Source organism: Delphinus delphis, chromosome 7 (assembly GCF_949987515.2).
Source record: "Delphinus delphis chromosome 7, mDelDel1.2, whole genome shotgun sequence".
NCBI lineage: Eukaryota > Metazoa > Chordata > Mammalia > Artiodactyla > Delphinidae > Delphinus > Delphinus delphis.
In genome coordinates, this window is record NC_082689.1 from 112049247 (window position 1) to 112072937 (window position 23691).

General features: G+C 44.1%; 2 protein-coding genes across 3 annotated transcripts in view; both read right to left on the minus strand.

Annotated features, from left to right (window-relative positions):
• The window catches only part of LOC132428716 (rho guanine nucleotide exchange factor 4), a 136435-nt gene extending 121302 nt beyond the window's left edge, over positions 1–15133 (minus strand). For both annotated transcript variants that reach the window (XM_060017014.1, XM_060017016.1), the window contains exon 1: positions 15072–15133. The gene's annotated coding sequence lies outside the window, so the exon portion shown is untranslated. The remainder of the gene's footprint in view (positions 1–15071) is intronic.
• Positions 15022–21571, minus strand: LOC132427904 (uncharacterized). Its single transcript, XM_069540875.1, has 3 exons — positions 21505–21571; positions 20028–20146; positions 15022–18680 (listed from the first exon to the last, which is right to left on the minus strand). The coding sequence occupies exons 1-3, from the start codon at positions 21569–21571 to the stop codon at positions 15057–15059; spliced, it is 3810 nt and encodes a 1269-aa protein (XP_069396976.1). The 3' UTR covers positions 15022–15056.
• Between the last annotated feature and the right edge of the window lie 2120 nt (positions 21572–23691).

Genomic DNA, 23691 nt, shown 5'->3' on the forward strand with positions numbered 1-23691 from the left:
CAAATGGATCAAACAAACATATTCATAACGTTCCATCCAATGGCAGCAGAATACACATTGCTCTCAAGCATACACAGAACATTCTCCAGGATAGATCATATGATAAGTCACAAAAAAAAGTCTTAGGAAATTTAAGAAGATTGAAATATTACCAGATATCTTTCTAGACAATAGTTTGACTAGAAATCAATGACAGAAGGAAAACTGGAAAATTAAAACATATCAGTATGTGGAAATTAAACAACACAGTCCTGAACAACCAATGGGTCAAAGAAGAAATAAAAATTGAAATAAAAATATCTTGAAAGAAATGAAAATGGAACACAATACACCAAAACCTAGGGGATGCAGCAAAAGCAGTTCTTAGAGGGAAATTTACAGTGATAAATACCTACAATAAGAAAAAAGATCTCAAATAAACAACATAACTTTATACCTCAAGGAACCAGAAAAAGAACAACAACAAACTGAGCCCAAATTATCAGAAGGAAGTAAATAACAAAGATAAGAACATAAATAAATGAAATGGAGACCAGAAAAACAATAGAAAAGGTCACGAAACTAAGTTATTTTTTAGAAAAGATAAACAAAATTGACAAACCTTTAGCTAGACTAACTAGGAAAAGAAGAGCAAAGACTCAAATAAATAAAATCAGAAATGAAAGAGTTGATATTACAAGTGATACCACACAAATACAAAGGATCATCAGAGACTACTATTGACAGTTATATGTAACCAAATTGAATAACCTAAAGAAAATGGATAAATTCCTAGAATCATACAACCTACCAAGACTGAATCACGAAGCAATAGAAAATCTAAACAGACCAAATCATATATTTCCCAACACAAAAGAGGTCACAACCAGTTGGTCTCAAAGGAGAATTCTACCAAACATTTAAATAAGAATTAATGCCAATTCTTCTTAAACTTTCCAAAAAATCGAAGAAGAGAGAATACTTACAAATTCATTTTACAAGGCCAGAATTACCCTGATACACTTCAATAAAGGATATCTATCTAGAAAACTAAATAACTACATGCAGAAAAATGAAATTGTACCCCATCTTACACTACTCACAAAATTAGCTTGAAATGGATTAAACACATAAACATAAGACTGGAAACGTGACTGCCTGCAAACCAGGAGGAGAGCCCTCACCAAAAACTGAATGGGCTGGCACTTTGATCTTAGATTTCCCAGACTCCAGAACTGTGAGGGAGAATAAAAACCCCAAAAACAAAAATACATGAGTCTGAATACAGTAAAACTTTTAGAAAACAAAGAAGAAGCTCCTTGACATTGGTCTTGGTAATGATTTTGGGATATGACACCAAAAGCATAAGCAACAAAAGCAAAAGTCAGCAACTGGGCTACATCAAATTGAAAAGCTTTTTTTTTTTTTTTTTTTGCGGTACGCGGGCCTCTCACTGTTGTGGCCTCTCCCGTTGCGGAGCACAGGCTCCGGACGCGCAGGCTCAGAGGCCACGGCTCACGGGCCCAGCCGCTCCGCGGCATGTGGGATCTTCCCGGACCGGGGCACGAACCCGTGTCCCCTGCATCAGCAGGCGGACTCTCAACCACTGCGCCACCAGAGAAGCCCTGAAAAGCTTCTGCACAGCAAAAACAAACAAAAAACCCAATCAACTAAATGAAAAGGCAACCTACAAAAGAGTAGAAAATATTTGCAGACCATATATTGGATAAGGAGTTAATATCAAAAATATGTAAAGAATTCACACAACTCAGTAACCAAAGAACCAAACAATTTGATTGAAAAATAAGCAGAGGAACTGAACAGATATTTCTTCCAAATAAGACATACAAGTGGACAACAGGTACATGGAAAGATGCTCAACATCACTAATCATCAGGGAAATGAAAATCAAACCACAGTGAGATACAACCTCACACTTATCAGAGTAGCTATCATCAAGAAGATAAGAGATAACAAGTGTTGGTAAGGATATGAAGAAAAGGGAACCCTTGTGCACTATTGGTGGGAATGTAAATTGGTTCAGCTACTATGAAAAATAATATAGAGGTTGCTCAAAAAATTAAAAGTAGAACTACCATATGATTAAGCAATCCCACTTCTGGGTATATAGCCAAAGGGTATGGAAATAGGATATCAAAGAGATATCTGCACTCCCATGTTTGACAACATTATTCATAATAGCCAAGATATGGAGACAACTTAAGTGTCCATCAATGAATGAATGGATAAAGAAGATGTGGTATATATTTCAGCCATGAGAAAGAAGGACATCCTGCCATTTCTGACAACATGGATGGACCTCGAGGGCATTAGGGTAAGTGAGATAAGTGAGACAGAGAAAGACAAACACTGTATGGTATCAGTCACATGTGGAATCTAAACAAGCTGAACTTGTAGAATCAGAGAGTAGAATGGTGGTTCCCAGGGGCTAGGGGGCAGGGTAATTTTGGAGATTTTGTTTAAGGGTACAAACTTGCAACTAGAGGATGAACAAGTCCTAGAGACCTAATGCACAGCATAGTGATTATAGTCAACAATACCGTATTATAAATTGCAAAATTGCTAAGGGATTAGATCTTAAATGTTATCACAACAAAAAAGAAATGAAAATTATGTGACATGATAGAGATGCTAGCTAACAGTGGTAATCATATTGCAATATAAAATGCAATATATAATTCTATCAAATCAACATGTTGTACACCTTAAAGTTACACAATGTTATATGTCCAATATACCTCATAAAAAAGAACTCTCAAAACTCCACTGTAAAAATCAACAATTCAATTAGAGAATGAGCAAAAATATGAAAAGACTTTTCACTGAGGAAGATATACGGGTATGGCAAATGCTATAGGCTGAATATTTGTGTCCCCCCAAATTCACATGTTGAAATCCTAACTCCCTAAGGTGATGGTATAGAGGATACGGGGCCTTTGGAGATAATTAGGCCATGAGGGTAGAGCCCTCTTGAATGAGATTAGTGCCCTAATAAAAGAGGCCCCAGAAAGCTCCCTTCCCTCTCCTGCCATGTGACATTACAGTGAAGAGGCTGTCTAGGAAGAGAGTTCTCACCAGACACTGAATCTGCTAATACCTCTATCTTGGACTTCCTGGCCTCCAGAAATGTGAGAAATAAATTTCTGTTGTTTTTTAAGCTGGAGTCTGTGGTATTTTGTTATAGCAGCCCGAGCTAAGACAGTGAATAAGTACATGAAAAATGTTCAACATCACTAGCCCTCATGGAATGTATGTCAGAATCATGAGATCACGACATGCTTATTAGTACAGTTAAAATGAAATACATCTAAAATTTCAAATGTTGGCAAGGATGCAGAAAACCAGATCTCTCATATATTGATGGTGGGGATGTAAAATGGTACAGCCACTCTGGAAAAAAATTGGCACTTTCTTAAAAAACTAAACATATACTTACCATACAAATCAGCAGTCACACTGATGGGACATTTACCCCAGAGGAATGAAAACCTTTGTCCACAAAAAAACCTGTTCAAAAATCTTTATAGGAGCTTTATTTGTGATAGCCCCAAACTGGAAATGACCCAAATGTCCTTCAACAGGTAATTGGTTAAGGAAAATATGGTAAAGCCATTCCATGGAATGGTACTCAGCAATAAAAAGGAATGGATACACACAACAACTCAATGAAAATCACTGGATTTATGCTGAGTGAAAAAAGCAAATCTCAAAAGGTGACATTTTTGAAATGACAAAATCATAGAGATGGAGATCAGATTAGTGGTTGAAATTGCTTAGGGGAGGGGAAGTAAGTTTTGACTGCAGAGGGTAGTAGCATGAGGCTGGTGGAATAGTATGTATCTGGCTGGTGGTGGTTGTCACATGAATCTACATATGTGATCAAATGGCACAGAAACACACACACACATGTTCTTCCAATGTCAGTTCCTGGCTTTGATGTTGTTCTGTAGTTATGTAAGATGTTACCTTTGGGGAACTGTGTAAAGGGTACACTGGACTTCTCTGTATTAATTTTCAACTTCCTGTGACTCTAATTATTTTAAAATAAAAGTTTAAAAAAGAATAAGAGGGAATAAGAAAAAGCAACTCTAATTGAATAAATATGTGCTAAAAAATTGAATCAAAATAAGAATTTAAAACATAAGCAGCAATATCAAACCAAACCCAAGAATTATAAGATTATAATGCTCATTACTGATGGAGATGAGGAGAAATATAAAAAGCTACTGGAAATATGAATTAGTATGGCCTTTCTGGAAGGCAATCTGGAACCTATTAAAATTCTTATAATCGTTGGCAATGCCATTCCTGAGACTGTATTCACTAAAATATACCAATCTATAGGGTTCTATATAAAATGGGGTTTACTAAATTAATATTTGTAGCTGCCAGGAACTGGAAAAAAAGTGTGTAGCTATCTACAGGTGAAATGAGCAAATTTTGATACACTCACACCATGGAATATTATGCAGCTATTACTTAGAACTACAAGTACTGTGGAGATATTCACATTCATGAATGTGATTGTTGTCAGGCGGTGAGTATAAGACACAGAAAGGGCGTCTGCGGTGTTAGTATAGGCGTGTATGCATGTACACGTGTATATGCATCTGTTTATGATTATAGACTACGGAGAAAATCTAGAGGCCATTCACTAGGTGGTAGGCACATGCTAATGGAGGCCACTGTGCGGTGACACTGAGGTGGGAGGAGGGCAGGAAGAGCATCTGTGATAAAACAACACAAATGAGAGCCTGTTTATATCAAATCGTATGTGTGGCTTTGCTACAGTGTGTTTGTATGAAAGGAAGAATAAAATGATGGTCACCTAAATGTTAGGTTGACTACCACAAAGGCATATGACTACAGAGCTTAAAAAAAATTATTATTGAAGTGTAGCTGGTTTACAATATTGTGTTAGTTTCAGGTGTACAGCAAAGTGATTCCGTTATAGATACATATATTTTTTCAGATTATTTTCCATTATAGTTTATTACAAGATGCTGAATATAGTTCCTTGTGCTATACAGTAAATCCTTGTTGTTTATCTATTTTATGCATAGTGGTTTGTATCCGGTAATCCCATACTCCTAATTTATCCCTCCCCCCCGACTCCATTTCCCCTTTGGTAACCATAAATTTGTTTTCTATGTCTGTGAGTCTCTTTCTGTTTTGTATATAGATTCATTTGGATTATTTTTAGATTCCACATATAAGTGGTATCATATAGTACTTGTCTTTCTCTATCTGACTTACTTCACTTAGTGTGATAATCTCTAGGTCCATCCATGTTGCTGCAAATGGCAATATTTCATTCTTTCTTATGACTGAGTAATATTTCATTGTATACCTATACCATATCTTTTTTTTTTAAATATCTTTATTGGGGTATAATTGCTTTACAATGGTGTGTTAGTTTCTGCTGTATAACAAAGTGAATCAGTTATACATATGTTCCCATATCTCTTCCCTCTTGCATCTCCCTCCCTCCCACCCTCCCTATCCCACCCCTCCAGGTGGTCACAAAGCTATACCATATCTTTTTAAACCAATCGTCTGTTGATGGGCACTTGGGTTGTTTCCATGTCTTGGCTATTGTAAATAGTGCTGCTCTGAACACTGGGGTGCATATATCTTCTTGAATTAGAGTTTTCTTTGGATATATGTCCAGGAGTGGGATTGCTGGATCATATGGCAACTCTATTTTTAATTTTTTAAGGAACAGCCAGCCATACTGTTTTCCATAGTGGCTGTACCAATTTACATTCCCACCAACAGCATATGAGTATACACGGGTGTGAAGTGATACCTCATTGTGGTTTTGATCTGCATTTCTCTAATAATTAGTGATGTTGAACATCCTTTCATGTGCCTCTTGGCCATCTGTATATCTTCTTTGGAGAAATGTCTATTTATATCTTCTGCCCATTTTTTGATTGGGTTGTTTGTTTCTTTGGCTTTGAGTTGTATGAGCTGTTTGTATATTCTGAATATTAACCTACAGGGAATTTTTTACGTTCTCTATATTTTTATGTATTGTTGGAATCCTTTTAATGAGAATGGATAATTAATATAATCAGAAAAAAGCCTTTTTATTACAAAATAAAATTAGAGAACAATGAACAATGGAAAAATTCAATAGGAGGGTTGGAAATAAACTTGAGAAAATCTTTCCAAAAAAAATAAATAAATCAAAGATGACGAGAGGGAATGTGGAAATGGGAAGAATATTAGAGCCTTGTCAAGGAGTTACAACCTCTAACAGGTATTCCAGGGGGAAAGGAAATTATCAAGTAAATAATACATATTTTTCCCAGTAGTAAAGGTTGAGTATCTAGACTGAATGGGTACAGTGAATAAAAAGGAACTCACATCCGGGATCATCAATAAGATATTTAACAACAATAGGGATAAAAGAGAAACCCCTAAAAGCTTCTAAATTAAAAAAAAAAAACCCAGGCCATACACAAATGGCTGGGAACAACATCATGATGCTTCTCACCAGCAGCATTTGATACTAGAGCACAGTGAAGCAGTGCCTTCAGGTTTTTGAAGAGTAATTGCAACTGGGAGTTCTACACAAAGCCCAACTATCCACCAAGTATAAAAGTTAAAAAAAAAGATTTTTTTTTCAGACATGCGAAAAACTCTACATCTATACCTCCTATGTGCTTTTTCTTAGGAAGCTACAGGGAGATATTTTTGAGCACAATATAGGAGTAAAGGTAGACACAGGATCCAAGAAACAGGAAATCAGAGAAGAAAGTTATGCAGAATTCCTGGAGAACAAGTCATCGGAATTACAGCAGTAGGTCAGAGGGTTTCAGGAGGAAGGCCTCTAGGAGAAAGGAGAGACTTGATAGAATACTGACATGTTTGAACATTTGGAAAATGGGTTATAGGTGATCTGAGAGAGAGTTAAGTTTAAGGACAGACTTACAGAAAATCACACATTTGAAAAATGCAACCATTATTAACTCCAGAAAAAAAAAAAGAAGTGTCACTATAGTCCACTACTTGGCTTTACATTGAATAATATTTGCACGCCCACAATGATATAAACACTTGCTGCTGATTTAGCCATAAAGTGGGAAAGATATTAGGAGGATAGGAATGCAGAGGGGACGAAATTCGAGATGCTGATTCTTCAGGACTACCATGACTGGAGGTTAATAGATAACATCTTAAATAATAAATCAAAACAGCAGTTTAAAATTATTATTAAAACCTAACTTGATTGTCTCTAGGTGGGGGAGGGACGAGCCAAGCGGCTATCTTGTTTTCAAAGGAAGTCTTCTAACCCTTCATTATTCCGAGTTGGGGGTGGAGGAGATCAGCAGTGTCACATCACATGGAAGCTGGTTAGAACTGCGTCCTCAGGTCTCGCCCATACACCTAGTCAGAACCCATATCCCAACAGAGCGCAGGTGATCTAGATGCACTTTAAACTCTAAGAAGCACTATCTTAGCACCATTTTATAACTATGTGCATGCATAATTTTGATAACTTTTTAAAAGTAAAAGGCAAAAAACCCTACCCTCAAAAACAGGGAGAACAAGGCATTCCCCAAAGCTTATTTACAAGGATGTTCAATGTGGCATTATTTAAAAAGTTGTAAACAACCTAACTGTTCATAACAGTAGAAAATTGGTTAGCAATTATGATGCCTACATATAAATGAATACCACGCAACTATTAAACTAATGGTATAAATGTTTTTCTCTAATTAAACTTTTAAGTTTGATATAATTGTAGATACTCATGCAGATGTAAGAAATACTACAGAGAGATCCTGTGTACTTTGTACTCAGATTCTCACAATGGTACACTTCAATATCACAACCAGGATGAAACACTGATACAACTGACAGACCTTACTTAGATTTCCCTGTTTCCTTCACAGTTATTTGTGTGTGTGCGTGTGTGTGTGTGCCTGTGTGTGTGTGGTATATTTAGTTCTATGCAGTTTTATCACACATGTAGGTTCAAGTATCCACCACCACAGTCAAGATACAGAACAGTGTCATCACTTCAGGATCCTTTTATAACCTCACCCACTTGGCTCTCCTCTAACCTCTGGCAATGACTAATACATTCGTCATCTCTTTATTTTTTTCACTTTAAGAATGTTATATGGATGGGTTTCTCTAATATATAACCTTTTGGTATTGTCTTTTTTCCTGCTCATTGTAATTCCCTGGAGATCCATTGAAATTGTTGCATGAATCAACAGTTCACTATTATTCATACCACGGAATACTACTACTATACTATATTATAATACTATTCCATGATATGGATGTACCACACTTTGTTAACCATCCACCCATAGAAGGATATCTGGGTTGTTTCCAGTTTAGGGCTATTATGAACAAAGCTGCTGTGAACATGTATGTATTAGGTTTATGTGTAAATTAAGTTTCGTTTCCCTGAGACAAACACAAGAGTGTGCAATTGCTGGGTCATATGACAAACCCAGGTGTAGCTTCATAATAAACTACCAGACCTTTTTCCAGAGTAACTGTACTGTTTCACATTCCTACCAGAAATGTGCAAGATACTGTTTCTTCACATCCTTACCAGTATTTGGAATTCTGATATATTTTTATTTTAATCATTCTGATTGTGTTTTAAATTTGCATTTCTTTGATGGTTAACGATGTCACTAGTCTTTTGATGTGCACATTTGCCATCTGTATATCCTCTTTGATGAAATGTCTTTTGTCTGTTTTCTAGTTGGACTGTTTGTATTTTTACTGTTGAGTTTTGAGAGTTCTTTTACATTCTAGAACTACTCCTTTGTTGGATATGTGGTTGGCAAATAAAGTCCCCCCAATGTGTAGCTTATCTTTTCATCCTCCTACCAGAGTCTTTGCAGAGCAAAAGTTTTTTGATTTTAATGTAGTCCAATTTATCATTTTTCTCCATTATGGATGTACTCTTTACTATCTTCTAGACCCAAAGACTTTCTCCTGTTCTAAAAACTATATAGTGTTATGTTTTACATTGGAATGTGTGATTAATTAATTTTGAGTTGTTTTGAATAATGTGTGACGTTTAGGTTGAGTTTGTTTTTCCCATGGATGTCCAAATGCCTTAGCACTGTTTGTTGAAAAGACTATTGTTCTTCCATTGAATTGTTGTTTCACCTAGAAACCAGTTGAGTATATTTGTGTTGGTCTGTTTTGGGGTTCTCTACTCTTTTCTAGTGAGCTATGTGTCTATCCCTCCCCCAATACCATAATATCTTGAATACTTTATAGAGTAGCCTTAACTAATATTGAGTAGGCAGATTCCTCTCACTTTATTATGTTTTTTCAAAATCGTTTTAGTTATTCTAGGGACTGTTCCTCTCCATATAAATTTTAGAATACAAAAGATTTTTCAAGGTTGGAAAATGTTCACAATGTACTCCTGCCACCCTCATTTAAAATCTAAGTAGAAACAGCACCTTGGATCCTTGCTACCCCAGTCAGAGAAGAGTACGGGTGAAGGTCAGGAAAACTACCCAGCATTCATTCATAAAGTTGATGCTATACCTAGCAGAGACCTAAGAGATCACCTAGTCCCATCCTTACATTGAAGGAAACTGAGTCCTGATGTGGTCTTATTCCAAGGTTCAGAGTTAGTAAGTAACAGGGTGGGGAACAAAACATGCACAGGTGTTCTAAATTTCTAGGTTCCCCTGTTCCTCTCACCCTCCCACAGCTATTCCTCTTCTTGCTTCCCCTTGATCTTGGTTTCCTTCTAAGCCCCCTTAGCCAGGAGTGCAAACCAATCTATGTACAGGTAAGATTATCAATAAGATGCTAGAAATTGCTTTTCCTGGAATCATAAGCTCTTTGCCCCTGCACCTGAAATTGAAAAGGGAAGAAATCTCTACATGTAAACAGCACCTTTTACCCCCGAGGACTGCTTCCTCCTGTTCTCCATCATACAAACACACACAAGTATGCTATGATCTCCCCAGTGTAAGCCAACATTGTGGAGGGCTAAATGATATGGCTGTCTGTAGGTGAGGGAATTCTTCCAGGACACTGAGAAGTTGGGCTGGACTTGAGAGGGCCACCTGAGAGGCTCTAATGTTAGACTCCACACTTCTAAGCCAAGGGAGCCCCCATCTCATTAACCTTTTCAATTTCTTAATTCCATTTCATTTTTTGTACTCCTTTCAATATCTGAAATAATCTTATTTGCCCAACTATTTATTCACTCGCACCACACCTGCCCTTCTCTTGAGGACAGAGAGCTTTATAGATTCTTCAATGCTAGTGCCTAGAATATTGCCTGGCCCACAGCTGGTGTTCAATAAATATCTAACAAATTGAAAAAGAACAAGGCGAGGGGATGTGGTCACCTGGACGGCAACAGTACGTACAGCTACAGTGATGAAGACTCTGAAATGGCACAGGGATGGAGAGACAGGCCAACGGAACACAAAGTTCAGTTTTAGACATCTCAGAGACCTAAATGTAAAAAACAAGTCCAGGAAAGCTTTAAAAAAGGTAATTTAGGGGATTCTAGTCATGACCTGGGGGTAGAGAGTAGATGGATACACTTGAAAACATTAAAATTAAGAACTTCTGTTCAGCAAGAGATACCACCAAAGAAAGAAAAAGACAAGCCATGGAGTGGGAAATGATATCGGTGGCACATTAACCAACAATGCAATTGTATCCAGAATACGTACAGTCAGTAAGAAAAAGACAACCTCATTGACAAATGGACAAGAGATTAGGTCAGACACAGCCCCAAAGAGAATACCCAAATTGTCAAAAAGCATTTAAAGGGTGCTTAGCCTCTTTAGACATCGGGGAAATGCAAATTAGGACCACCTCTACCCACCGAGCAGAATCAAGCAAACGTTAATGAGAATACGGGGCAAAGGAAACTCTTACAGAGGGAGTGTAAACTGGCACAATCACTTTGGAATAATATTTGGCAGTGTGTAGTAAAGCTGAAGATAGGCATGCCCCAATGACCCAGCCATTTCACTCCTAGGAGGTGCACCCAACAGAAATGCATGTGCACGTGCAGTAGACACCTGGGCACGAACTGTCCTAGCAGCAACAGCTGACTGATACACACATTGTGGTATGCTGATCTGAAGTCATTGTACATAATGATGAAAATAAAAGAACTTTAGACGCACACCACAAGGATGAGTCTTAACATAATCAGAGCAAACAGAATGGGTAAGGTTTAAAGGAATACATATGGTTGTATTTATGTAAAGTTCAAAAACAGGCAAAAGTAAACTACATCGATTGGGGGTGCAAGTTAAGCAGTAAAATTATAATGAAGGCAAGGAAGTGAATATCATAGAAGTTGGCACAGAGGCTAGGGCCAGTTAGGAGGAAGGATTCTCGGAGCAGGATGGGTAGTAGTGTGGTGTTTCTTGACTGAGGTGGAGGTTACTCAGAGTTTGTTTCACAGAAATATATTATCTACACATTTGTGTACTATGCTTTTCTGTATGATTCTGTATTTCTCAACTTAAAAGAGCTTTAAAGAAACAAAGTGCAGGATGTGAAATCTTGGAAAATTAAAGCCTCTATAGATGGCATGATCATAACCATGTTAAGTACATAAAATTTGTTTATAGAGTGAAATCTGGAAGTAAATTTAACAAAATGTTACAAATGGTTGTTTTGGAATAAAAGAACTCTTGCGTCTCAAGAGCATTGTGGAAAGAAGAAATGGGAACACGGCTGAATTCCTTGCAAATTGCTCCTGCAATCACAGCCTGCTCTCCCAGGAGCAACCACTAGATGGAGCCTCAGCCCTAGCTCTAAGTTCCGTTTCTGTCCATTACTGCCCAGTGCTTCACCTAGAGCAAACGTTTCAGAGCTTTCCCCACCTTCCCTTCCTGTGTTCATGTATCGGCCGCTCTCTTTCCTTTGTACGTGTTCTGATGCACAAGCATAAGAGGCCTTCTCACTCCTCCTGTGAGATTTGAAATAGAAAGAGGAATAGGAATGAACATTGATCCAGTACCTGCTTCATGCCTGACCCTTTCCTGGGCAGTTTACAATCACCTCACTGCTTGCTAAACACAGCAGGCTGTCCAGGTGTTTGCTGAAACCCTCTGCACCTGCTCCTCCCATAGACAACACCTCCTGAACACAGGGACAATCTCAAGGGAATGTTGTTTTCCACTGTGTACATATATACACATATACATTTGTATGTATAGCACTGTTAAGTCAGTTTTATGATTATATTATTTAGGTCCTAATAATCTTTTTCTACTACTTGCTTTTACTCTGAGTGAACTAACACTATAATGTCTTTATTTTTCAATCAAGTTCTCTATGTATTTCAGATAATCAAACATTAAAAGGAGCAATGAGCAGCTAAGTTGGAGAAATGTCAGGAAGTGGGCACTCTTGTATCCTGCTATCTGTTAATGGTCACAATCATTTCAGAAAGTAACCTGAAATCTATTCAAATTAAAAACACATGTACTCTTTGGGACTTCCCTGGTGGCACAGTGGTTAAGAATCCACCTGCCAATGCAGGGGACACGGGTTCAATCCCTCGTCCGGGGAGATCTCACATGCTGCAGAGCAACTAAGCCTGTGCACCACAACTACTGAGCCTGTGCTCTAGAGCCCATGAGCCACAACTACTGAGCCCGTGTGCCACAACTACTGAAGCCCGTGCACCGCAACAAGAGAAGCCACCGCAATGAGAAACCCACGCACTGCAACGAAGAGTAGCCCACACTCTCCGCAACTAGGGAAAACCTGCGCGCAGCAACAAAGACCCAACGCAGCCATACATTAATTAATTAATTTAAAAAACAAAAAACACATGTACCCTTTGATTGTGCAATCCCTCTTTTACATCCTTCAGAAATAAAAGCATCAATACCTCCGGACATCTGATCAAGGATGTGTTGCAGCATTACTTACAATGGCCCTAAACTAGAAATTACCTCAATGTTAATCAATAAAAAAATAGTTAACTAAAATACTATATAGCCATACTATGAAATAGCATGTGACTTTCAACTAGGGAACAATGTATATAAAACCCCTGGAGGACTGTATTTGCTGTATTATTATTATTTTTGTAATTTTTATTTATTTATTTATTCATTCATGCCTGCATTGGGTCCTCGTTTCTGCACGAGGGCTTTCTCCAGTTGTGGCGAGTGGGCGCCACTCTTCATCGCGGTGCACGGGCTTCTCACTATCATGGCCTCTCTTGTTGCGGAGCACAGGCTCCAGACACGCAGGCTCAGTAATTGTGGCTCACGGGGCTAAGTTGCTCCGCGGCATGTGGGATCTTCCCAGACCAGGGCTCGAACCCATGTCCCCTGCATTGGCAGACAGATTCTCAACCACTGCGCCACCAGGGAAGCCCATGCCGTATTATTAAAGTAAACAAGATAGTTACAGAGTAATACGTGGGTATGATCCCACCGTGTAACCCTCTCTTCCCAAATCCCCCTTACAATCCTGTGTATGTGTGGAGATAATGCAGATCACACACATGGACTGCTGACGTTATTGCCTTCTGTGAAACGGGATTGAGAGACTTTGTTACCTTTTCTCTTCTACATCTGTATTGACTTTATTTTTAACTTTACTAATAATAATTTAAAAAAATAAGTAACACAACAAGGGAAAAAGTGCTTGAAAGTTAAAGTTTAACTCTTTACTGATGAGGACATATGTTGAGTAAAGTGACGTAATTTCAGCCGGTAGCGATCACTTTTGAATGTCTAACGCCTAATTCCAGTGTGTTGGGAACACACCCTGTGAACTCCCACCTCTCCCAGCTCGCTTCCTCCTAAGCAGCCCGCACAGGGCCTGGAGGCCGGAGTGAGTGCCCCACGCCTGTTGGTTGCAGCCCACAGGTTGTCCCTGTGCTCAGGAGGTGTCGTCTATGAGAGGAGCAGGTACGGGGGCTTCAGCAAACACCCGGACAGCCTGCTGTGTTTAGCAAGCAGTGAGCTGATTGAAAAGGGGCCAGGAAAGGACCAGGCACGAAGCTAGCGCTGGATAAACGTTCGTTCCTATTCCTCTTTCTCTTTCGAATCTTACGAGAGAGAAGGCCTCGTATGCGTGCGCATCAGAACCCGTAGGAAGGCTAGAGAGCCTGAGCTCAGGGGAGAGGGAGACCTCGGCACAGCTGGGTGGCTGATACCTGCCGCAGGCAGAGTGGCCAGCTCGCCAAAGGTGGGGCCTCGCCAGGACCCGGGAGGCAGCGCGCAGGGCGCCTGCACTTAGCCCTGCTCGGAGGCTAACGCTGAACCTGAGGCTCTTCCACACCAGCACAGCGCTGGGCACGTGGGAGACGCTACACCTATTTGTCTAAAGAAGCAAAGGGGAGAGGGCACATGGTTTCAGGAGTGGACAGGGAAAAGGGAGGTTTGCTTCCACAGTCCCAAGACTACTCTTTCCGGAATTTCCCCAAAGCTACCTCCTTCCGAGGGCAGCCTGACTCGTGAGAAATCCCAAGCTGGTATACCCTTCCTTGTGCCTGACCCACCAGCCTGTTCCCTGTCGTCGGTGGATGCCTTTGCTTTGGGGGAGAGACCCTTTTCTTTTACCAGGAATTTCAGAAGCACCAATAATCTCTCTCCTTACACTGAAACAAATTCAACTGGATCAGGTTTAGATTTAAAAAATAAACCCATAAATATACTAGAAAACAACGTGGGGAAATTTCTTTTTTAAATGTCACAGCGGGGAAGGATGAAGGTTGACATAAGAAAGCCTGCCTCAATCACCCGATACAAAATGGCCAAAGATAATGAACAGGCAGTTGATACAAAACGGGAATTCAGGTAGCTTGAATTACACAGGGAAAAAAGAGACCACACAAGATTACAATGAAATGCCAATTCCCACTTGTTGGGCAAATTCCAAGAAACTGGTCCGGCTGGGTTGATTCAGGTGGGGCATTCATGTGTGTTAGTGGGACGGTCTCCATGGAAGGCAGACTGGCCTTCCCTTCCCTCCTCTCCCCTCACTTAGGGAAATGTCATGTGTGGTCCCCTCCTTCTCGTGCCTTAGAAGGTAAATAAACAGGTTGGTGTGAGTCACAGATAACTCACCTCACTCCCAAGAAGGTCCTTAAGCGAGGGTGCTGTGCTCAGGCCACAGGGATGCTGGCCTCTTTTCCTGCTCTCTTCCTTCTCACCCTGGTCTAGTGCCTGCAGAGAAAGTAGGAGGCTTGTCCAGGCCTTGGGGCTTCCAGGGGCCTCTGAGCTGCTATCCACATGGCTGGAGCTTCCAAGAGAAACCGCTGAGATGGCCCTGCCCCTGCCAGGGTAGTGGAAATCCACCCGCTGGGCACCAGGCCTGGGGCTCTGGGGCTTGGGGCTCAGGGGCTTACAGGGCACACCTTGGCTTCCATATACCAGGCAACAGGTGGAGCTGGAGGGAAGGGTGTGGCTGATCCCAGCCTGCTGCCTCTCAGGACTGGTGGGTGACAAAGGCCAAGACTTTTCAGGAAAGTTACCTGAAGGTAGGTATTTACCACTTTCCTGAGTGCTTGTACATTTAATAGTTGGTTCACTTTTTCTCCTGTTATCTGAAGAGACCAAACTGCTGGATGACAAAGGTGTGGGGGAATGTGGGAGTGTCCAGTGATCTCTAAAAACGTAGCAGCTCTCTTTGTCCTCTGCCTGTTCCTCGCGGTGGCTACTGGTGCCTAGTGGGGAAGGTCTGGGGGGATTCAAGATCTCCGGTCCTGGAACCAGACTCACTAAGGAGGGCCTTTTGGGGCCCTCAGCATCTTTGCTTTTCAGAACTGTGCGCCAGGTCTGGTGCAGCCTGCTCTTTTTCTTCTGGTCCTTGAAAGAACCTGGAAAACATTCACCAGTGTTCTCTTTTTCCAAAACTCTCGACTCAAAAAAATTTGCAAGGGTCTTGTGAGCTGAGGCCAACCTCGCGCTGAGCCTTTTCTCTGGGGTTTTGAGTCTCTTGGCGTCGCAGCTTTCTGAGGACTGTCTTTTGCTACCGAGGTCCCCACGCGTCTCCACGTGGCCCCCTTCCGTCAGCCCTGCGAGCCCTCGGCCTGCGTCCTGGAAGCCCATCCCGGGAGAGGCGCTGGCGTGCGCGCATCGTGGAGTCCCGACCCGGCCCGACGCGCTCTGCCTGCTGGCCACCGGGGGCAGACTGTCCGTGCACAGCTCCTCCAGGCAGTTAGAACCCCCAGGGCGGCCCCCTCCCGGGCTCTCGGCGGCCGAGGGCTTGCCTTTCCGTAAGGAGGTCACCTTGGGAAACGCCAACCGCCTCCCGGGCTCCCGAGAAGCCTGGCGGAGCCGGCGGGGCGGTCCGGGCAGCCGGAGCGCACGGGTGCGGGCAGGGGCTTGGGCGCCGGGCCGCTTGTCCGCACCGCCCTCTGCTGCGCGCACTTCTAGCGTGTCCTCGGGGCCCTGGGCCCCGGGCGCCCCAGTAGCTTCTTCCCTGGCCGCCCGGGTCCCGGAGCTCTGGCTGGCCCCGGGCGGGTTCTCTTCCGCAGGCGCCCCTGTGCTCAGAAGGCCCCCTGCGGCGCGCCCTTGGGAAGACGTCTCTTCCCCGCCAGGGGGCCTCTCTTCCGAAGCCGCTTGGAGGATCAGAACTGTCCCAAGCTCTGCGGCTGGGGCCACCTGCCGAAGAGCCTCGTCTTCACCTCGCAGTCCGAGGGCTGCTGGCAGCTCACACTCATTGCCGTAAGTTTGTGGTTTCCCAGGCCGGGAAACCACACATGGGGTCGCTCCAGCACTGCAGGGAGACCCTGGTCTTTCCTCCAGAAACTCACAGGACTGTGTTTCTGGAAGAGGACCCACTTTCCTCCTGGTGGCCTGCAGCCCTTTCTGCTCAACAGCGACAATGACGAGCGTGCCCTTAGAAGACGTGTCTGCTTTGGGCTCTAGCGGGAGGCCCTCTGCCAAGGGCGTGGAACCACCCTTGTGCCCCTGGTCACACTCCTCACCCCCACAGGGGCAGTGAGACACGGCGACAGCTGCGACTCCTGAAAAACCCTGCGAGGCATTTTTCGTGAAGTTGGGGTCTGGAACCATCACGTCTTCTGCTTCCTTTGAAGTGTCTGTCGTGCTTGACTTCAGGGTGGTCTCTGGAGCATCTGAGCGATTGCTTACTCCAGAGCAAACCCCCCAGTCTTTGTTCCACACCTGTGACCTGCTATTGCTGGGATGATGTGGGAACTTGGCCCTAGCAGGTGGCTTTCTTTTCTCACTGAGGATATACTTTGATGTGTAATTACTGGTTTGGTTTCCTGCCTCAACAGAAATGTCCTGAAGGTGCTTCTGTTTATCACTCACGTCTTCAGCATTTGGTGCCAGGCCAGCGCTCAGGGGTTCCTCTGTTCTGCTTTCTGGGCCATGTCCCAACTTGCCCTCGGCTGGTACCAGCACTTCCTCTGCGTTGCAGCTCACCAACTCTGAAGTAAGGCATGAAGAGACTGGGCGGGACCTAGACTCCTGTCCTGACGGGTTTTCCAGCCAGAGACTTTCAGAGGGCGTGTCCTGAGAGGCCCTTTTCCAGCTAAGAGCGCTGGGTTCACACTGATCCTCCAAACCAGGAGCCTTCCTTGGGGAAGCAGGAAGCAAATGAAACAGTTGGGTGGGAACAGGGTAAAGAGGGTGTTGTGTTCTTGGAGCCCGTTCTGCTTCTGTCCCTTCCTTCAGATGGCTCCCAAACTTCACAAAGTTCTGCCCTAGAGGACCCTCAGAGTATCTTAAGGGAAACTCTGCTATGGAATGGGCCCTGTTCAGCGTTGTCGTGTGCCGACAGCAGTGCCTTGGGAATGCCTTGCCCTTGTCATCGGTCTTTTCTGGGGCGCTATGGCAAAGCTTGGCATGTAGGAGGCATGACGTCCCTAAAGGAAGCTGGCAGGTGGCATCAAAGCCGGGCTGGGAGCAGAGCAAGCCTGTGTTCGGCGCGGGGCCCGGAGTCCTTCCCTGCCCTGTCCTGGCTCCCGGAGGGGCTGTGAGAGGCAGCTGGGTTCCCCTGTCCCTGTTCTGGATATTCGGCCAGCTCCGGCCCTGTTCACAGCACCAGAGAAGAAAGGGCCAGACTGCTGGGATGCCCAGGTAACTCTCAGACCTGGATTTCTGAAGAGAAAAACCAGAGGCCCCCCTGAGGTCTTGTACAGTCACCGCCTTCGCTGGCGGGAGGCCGCGGCTGCCCGTGGGCCCCTGTGCACAGCCCTGTGTGTGGTCAGCAGTCCCTGCCAGCAGTGACGCTTGCTCCGGGCTCGCCACGTCCTCCCAAAGGGGCACAGCCCTCACTTCTCCAGCAACTGCAGCAAAGGCTCGTACCCCACTTTTGCAGGACTCTTCCTTGAAGTCAAGGTACAGATCTAGTTCCTCTTCTGGGTCAAGCCCAGGGACACCAGTTGAATGCTGCTCCTGAAGGGTTCTGGATGCTGGGGTGTCACGGCATCCCCCGCGTGCTTCTCTGTCCTCAGAGGTACCATCTGGAGTGAGGCAGATTCCCCCTAGGAGGTCACCAGGCAGGGGCTCTGTGTCGGAAGCACTTTCAAAGGGGTCAATTTTTGTGTCTGATTGACTTTCACTCTGGTGGGACAGTGTCTCAAAATCACCGTGGTCTGTTTCCCGGCTCCGTCCCTGTTCCTCTGGTTCTGCGGGAGAAGGGGGGAGCTCCTTGTCTTCAATCTCACCTTCACCTGGCAGGTGTACACTTGGCTCTGGAGTCTGGAAGGGCAAGAAGAGAGGAGTCACAGACAAGGCCTGAGGACATCTGCACACACGTACACTGCACCTGCCTTTGTCAGAAGGAAGAAGGTTCAGAAATGTTTCATTTGTTCCCCATGTGAAGAGAAAAACCAGAGGACCCCCTGAGGCCTTGTACAGTCACCGCCTGTAGGAAGAGAGTGGTAAATATGAAGAGGTACCTTTTTTTTTTGGCCGTACACGGGCCTCTCACTGTTGTGGCCTCTCCCGTTGCGGAGCACAAGCTCTGGACGCGCAGGCTCAGCGGCCATGGCTCACGGGCCCAGCCGCTCCGCGGCACGTGGGATCTTCCCGGACCGGGGCACAAACCCGCGTCCCCTGCATTGGCAGGCGGACTCTCAACCGCTGCGCCACCAGGGAAGCCCAAGAGCTACCTTTTATTAGCACAGAAAAGAAGAGATGGAGCCAAACCCAAACAGTAGGGAGAAAGTGTAGCACATAGTTAAAGCAACCCTATTAAAAATCAGAATAGGCGGAATGAGCATGTGCAGTTTAAGTACGAACTGTTGTCTGAGTCATGGTGAGAAGCATATCTGTGCCTAATGTTTTCAGCAAGAAAGAGCAAATGAATATATGCTTGCTTTGTGTTCTGTTTGTTGTTATGTAACCAGTTAAAGTCAAGGCTCTTACACTTAGAAGTGTTTTCTGAGTTAGGTTTGCTGCAGCCAAAAGAAAGAAAGAAAAAAAACCCACACACAAGAATTATTGAAATTGCAAACATATTTTGGGATGTTATAGATGCCCAAGACAGCTTTGAGAACAGGAGGAAAAGGAGAGAACTTGTGCAAGTATTTGCAGAGTTTCTTTCTCTCATTACACATTTTTCAATCAACTTGTTATAATATCATTTATATGCATCCATTTAAAGTGTATAGATCTGGGGACTTCCACTGGGGGTCCAGTGGTAAAGAATCTGCCTTACCATGCAGTGGACATGGGTTCGATTCCTGGTCAGGGAACTAAGATCCCACATGCCGCAGGGCAACAGCCCACGTGCCACAACTACTGAGCTTGCGCACCTCAACTCAAGAGCCTGCGTGCCCACGTGCTCAGGAGTCCGCGTGCCACAACTAGAGGAGGGAAAACCCACAGGCCACAACTAGAGAGAAGCCCACGTGCTGCAACGAAGAGTCCGTGCATCACAACGAAAAAGATCCCACATGCCTCAACGGAGGTCCCGCGTGCTGCAACTAAGACCCGATGCAGCCAAAAAAGTGTACAGTTCTGAGCATTTTGACAAATGTATACACCCATGTAACTACCACCATGATAAAAATCCTATTTCCTTTTCCCAAAGAAGTCCCTGACCCTCCCCAGTCCCTCCTCATCTTGAGGCAGGAGATAGATGGGCCCCAGGCTGAACAGCTGAGGTTTCTTCCCTGTGGACAGAAACTCCATAACAGCAGAGCGAGAGAGGAGGCTGGACCCTGCCCAGATAAGAGATTAAAAAAACCCATATATTCCTCGTTCTCAAAGAGACCTTCCCAACTACACGTGTGCAGAAAGGCTCCTTGGGGGTCAAAAAGGGAGGGGGAGCCACCCCATAGTAGGTGATGTCAACCTTCCCACAGGCCTCTTCGCTAGAATCCACCTTGGCTAAGAGATGTGCCCACACTCATGGGAGGACCCTGAGATGTACCAAATACAGACTCAGAACGAGGCAAAGCAAGATGACTGGCCAAAGGAAACCCGGCAGAAATGTCCCATAAAATTGACTCAAACTACCACGAGGGCGTGACTTTCTCTCTGAGCCCGCCCGTGTGTCTATCCACACGTACCCTTTTTCCTCCTAATAAACACTTCACTTGCTTCACTACTTTCCGTCTCTATGTGGAAATGCATTTCTACACAGCTGACGGGCCAGGGCCTTGTCACTGGCCACTGGTCCCTGGTGGTCTAGTGGCTAGGATTCAGCGCTCTCACAGCTGCGGCCTGACCTCAGACTCTGGCGGGGAACAGAAAGCCCGCTTCAAGCCTCTGTAGGCCGAGGCCACCCGAGACCCTCTTCCTCCCTGTGCCCTGTTTCTGCCACACAGTCTAGATTTGCCTTTTCTAGTTTCAGATGACCAGAATATGCAGCATGTAGTCTTTGGGGGCTGGCTTCTTTCTCTCAGCATAATACTCTAGAGACTCATCCATGTATCTTGGTTGCAGCATGTATTATACATACAACAACACCTTGAACTTTGTGATAACACTGTACCCAGCATTCAGTTCTCAGACGCTCCAAAGATTCCCCAGTCCTGGAGTAGGACAACCACTTGGCCCTGCGTCTAGCTAGGGCTCCTTCGCACAAACTTGGTACAGAGGCTGTTCACTCAACCAGCCCTTCCCAAGCACAGATTCTGAGGACTTGTCATTAGAGGTTTCTCAAAATAAAATTGCTTTTAATCCTCTTTACCTGAAAGGAGAAAAGCAGACAAACACCAAAGCATGTGATGGGTGAGGTATTTAAGCTACAGGGTAGATTCAGAAAATCGGAAATAATATGATACTATAGTTTCGAATATGTCGCAAAGCACAAAGGAGCTGGGAATAGGAAAGGAAACATTAAAAGTCAAACCATTTGGAAAGCAGGGCTGTGTGGTGGCCACGTGATATCCAAGAAGAGGGAGGAATTAGGGAAGCCCTGGTCTCCCCCAAGTCCACTGCAGGCATGTGCTCCCGTGGTCCAACTCCCAGGTGGCAGGCCCCTCACTGCGGCAGGAACAACAGTCTCTGGCCTACAGAGACTTCTGCTTCTGCTCAGTAACTCCTGCCGTCAAGAGCACCTCCGTTCCCTCACCTCGCCGACCTGTTATTAAACTGGGAAGGGACCCCTTGACCATAGAGCGTTTTCTCAGCTCTGTCATAGCTCGATGTCACCTCACAGACTCATATGGGCATCAATATTCACATTTCAGGCACAGAGAATTCCAAAGTCCCAAATTCCAAATGACCAATGATCTGGACATTGACTACGCCAAGATGTCAGAGGTCTCACTCCTGACCCCACCCCCTGCTCAGCATGGTGACCCAGGACACTGCCAGTTAAAGGAACGGTACTCCCTGCCTCGGTCTTGATGAGAGTCAAGCCTTTCTTTGACTTTCAGGTATGCTGGCAAGAGGTCTCACTCTGTTTCAACGAAAATAAAAAGCCTTTGATGGGGACGGGGTTGGGGGGACCCCTCTAAACTCTCTCAGATTACAAAATTGGTATAGTCTGTGCAAGATCACTGGAAATCCAGCTTTAATATTCCTTAAAGTGTTTAAATGCTGAATATGAAGAGTACCTTTTTTAAAAAAGCATTTGATTTGGTTGAATATTAGATTCTAAATCTTATGAAGAAAGTTTTTTTTTGCCCCCTGAGTTGTTTCAGGAGTAATTCTCAAATACGTAATTTCTCAGCACAAATCCATATAATTTCAAGGTTATCCCTCAGGGATGGTCTGGGGGTTGAATCTACAGGCAAAAGTGTTCTTTTTGCTGAAGCTCAGAGTTATTTCTGGGGTTAGAGATGGGTCAGATTTGAATGTTTTTAAGCAGAAAAGCTCTCTTTATTTTGTCACAGGCCTGGCACTTCCTAATTGTCTTATCTCTATAATTTTGTGAGGCTTCAGACACTAGGGCAAGGTGTTTGGACTTTCTCCTGTAAGAAACAGAGAGCTGCATGCAGTGGGTGTTTGCACAGAGGGATGAAGTGGGTCCAGACAATACGTTAGGGAGTTGAGAATGGTGTTGACAAATGGGCTCCAGCACCCTGCCCCCAACCCTCCTGACTTTCACTTCTTCCCTCACCTTCAGTCACGGGGCAACAAACCTCTCTCCATCAGAATTCCTGCCCCCATCCCCCAGAGCACCCCATTGTCTTCCCTTTTCAAACTCCTCAGTAATACAATTTACATTTTATCTCCACACTTCCTCATCTCCCATTCAGTCTTTAAAAAACATTAGTATTTGATGACAAGACATATCCCTTCTAAATACAAATTCAGTTGCAAGCCATTAGTTTTAATAGGTGGTATTTGCATTATCTTGCAGTTCTATTGTTTTTCTAACTTCCATTATGATTTGCTCTCTGACGCATAATTTATTTAGAAGTAGGTTTTGGTTATCTTTTTGTTTCTGATTTCTATTGAATTACATTGTAATCAGAGAGTGTGGTCTGTATGATTCTTTGAGATTAGTTGAAACTGGCTTTATGGCACAGTACAAGCTCCTGTTGAAACCACGGGTAATCATTAGTTAAATCCGTGTCACTTGTAATCTGCCTTCATTAATCAAAGTCATTTTAATTGTTTCTACAAAAGACTTGCATTTCCTCCCAGTGGCAATAAGCCTAAACAGTAAGATGTTTGCCTGGTTGTTTTGCAGAGTCAGCTGTCTAGTTGAAGCTGAGCTGGTTAAGACTGCATGGGACCCCGACCCTTCAACGGGACCTGCTCCAGTGTCCGCTCAGTGACCTTTGGAATCTGCAGAGGCGCAGCTTAGTTATGGCTGCACAGAACTGCGATCATCACACCTTTTTCCAATCACCTTTCCCCACGCTGTATTCTTCAGCCCCTAAATACCCCGAGGCCCGCTTTCGGGAGGCGGATTTGAGATTTGGTCTGCAGTCTTCACGCTTGGCTGCCTGACAAAATAAACGAATAAACAGTCTCTTAGGGCTTTCCTGGTGGCGCAGTGGTTGAGAGTCCGCCTGCCGGTGCAGGGGACACGGGTTCGTGCCCCGGTCCGGGAAGATCCCACATGCCGTGGAGCGGCTGGGCCCGTGAGCCATGGCCGCTGAGCCTGTGTGTCTGGAGCCTGTGCTCCACAACGGGAGAGGCCACGACAGTGAGAGGCCCGCGTACCGCAAAAAAAAAAAAAAAAAAAAAAAAAAACCAAGAGTCTCCTGCTGCAAACCTCCCGTCAGCGTTTTGGCTTGCTGGCAGACGGCAAAACGGACCTGGTTCTGTAACAGTTTCATAAGTGTTCCATGGGTGTTTGAAA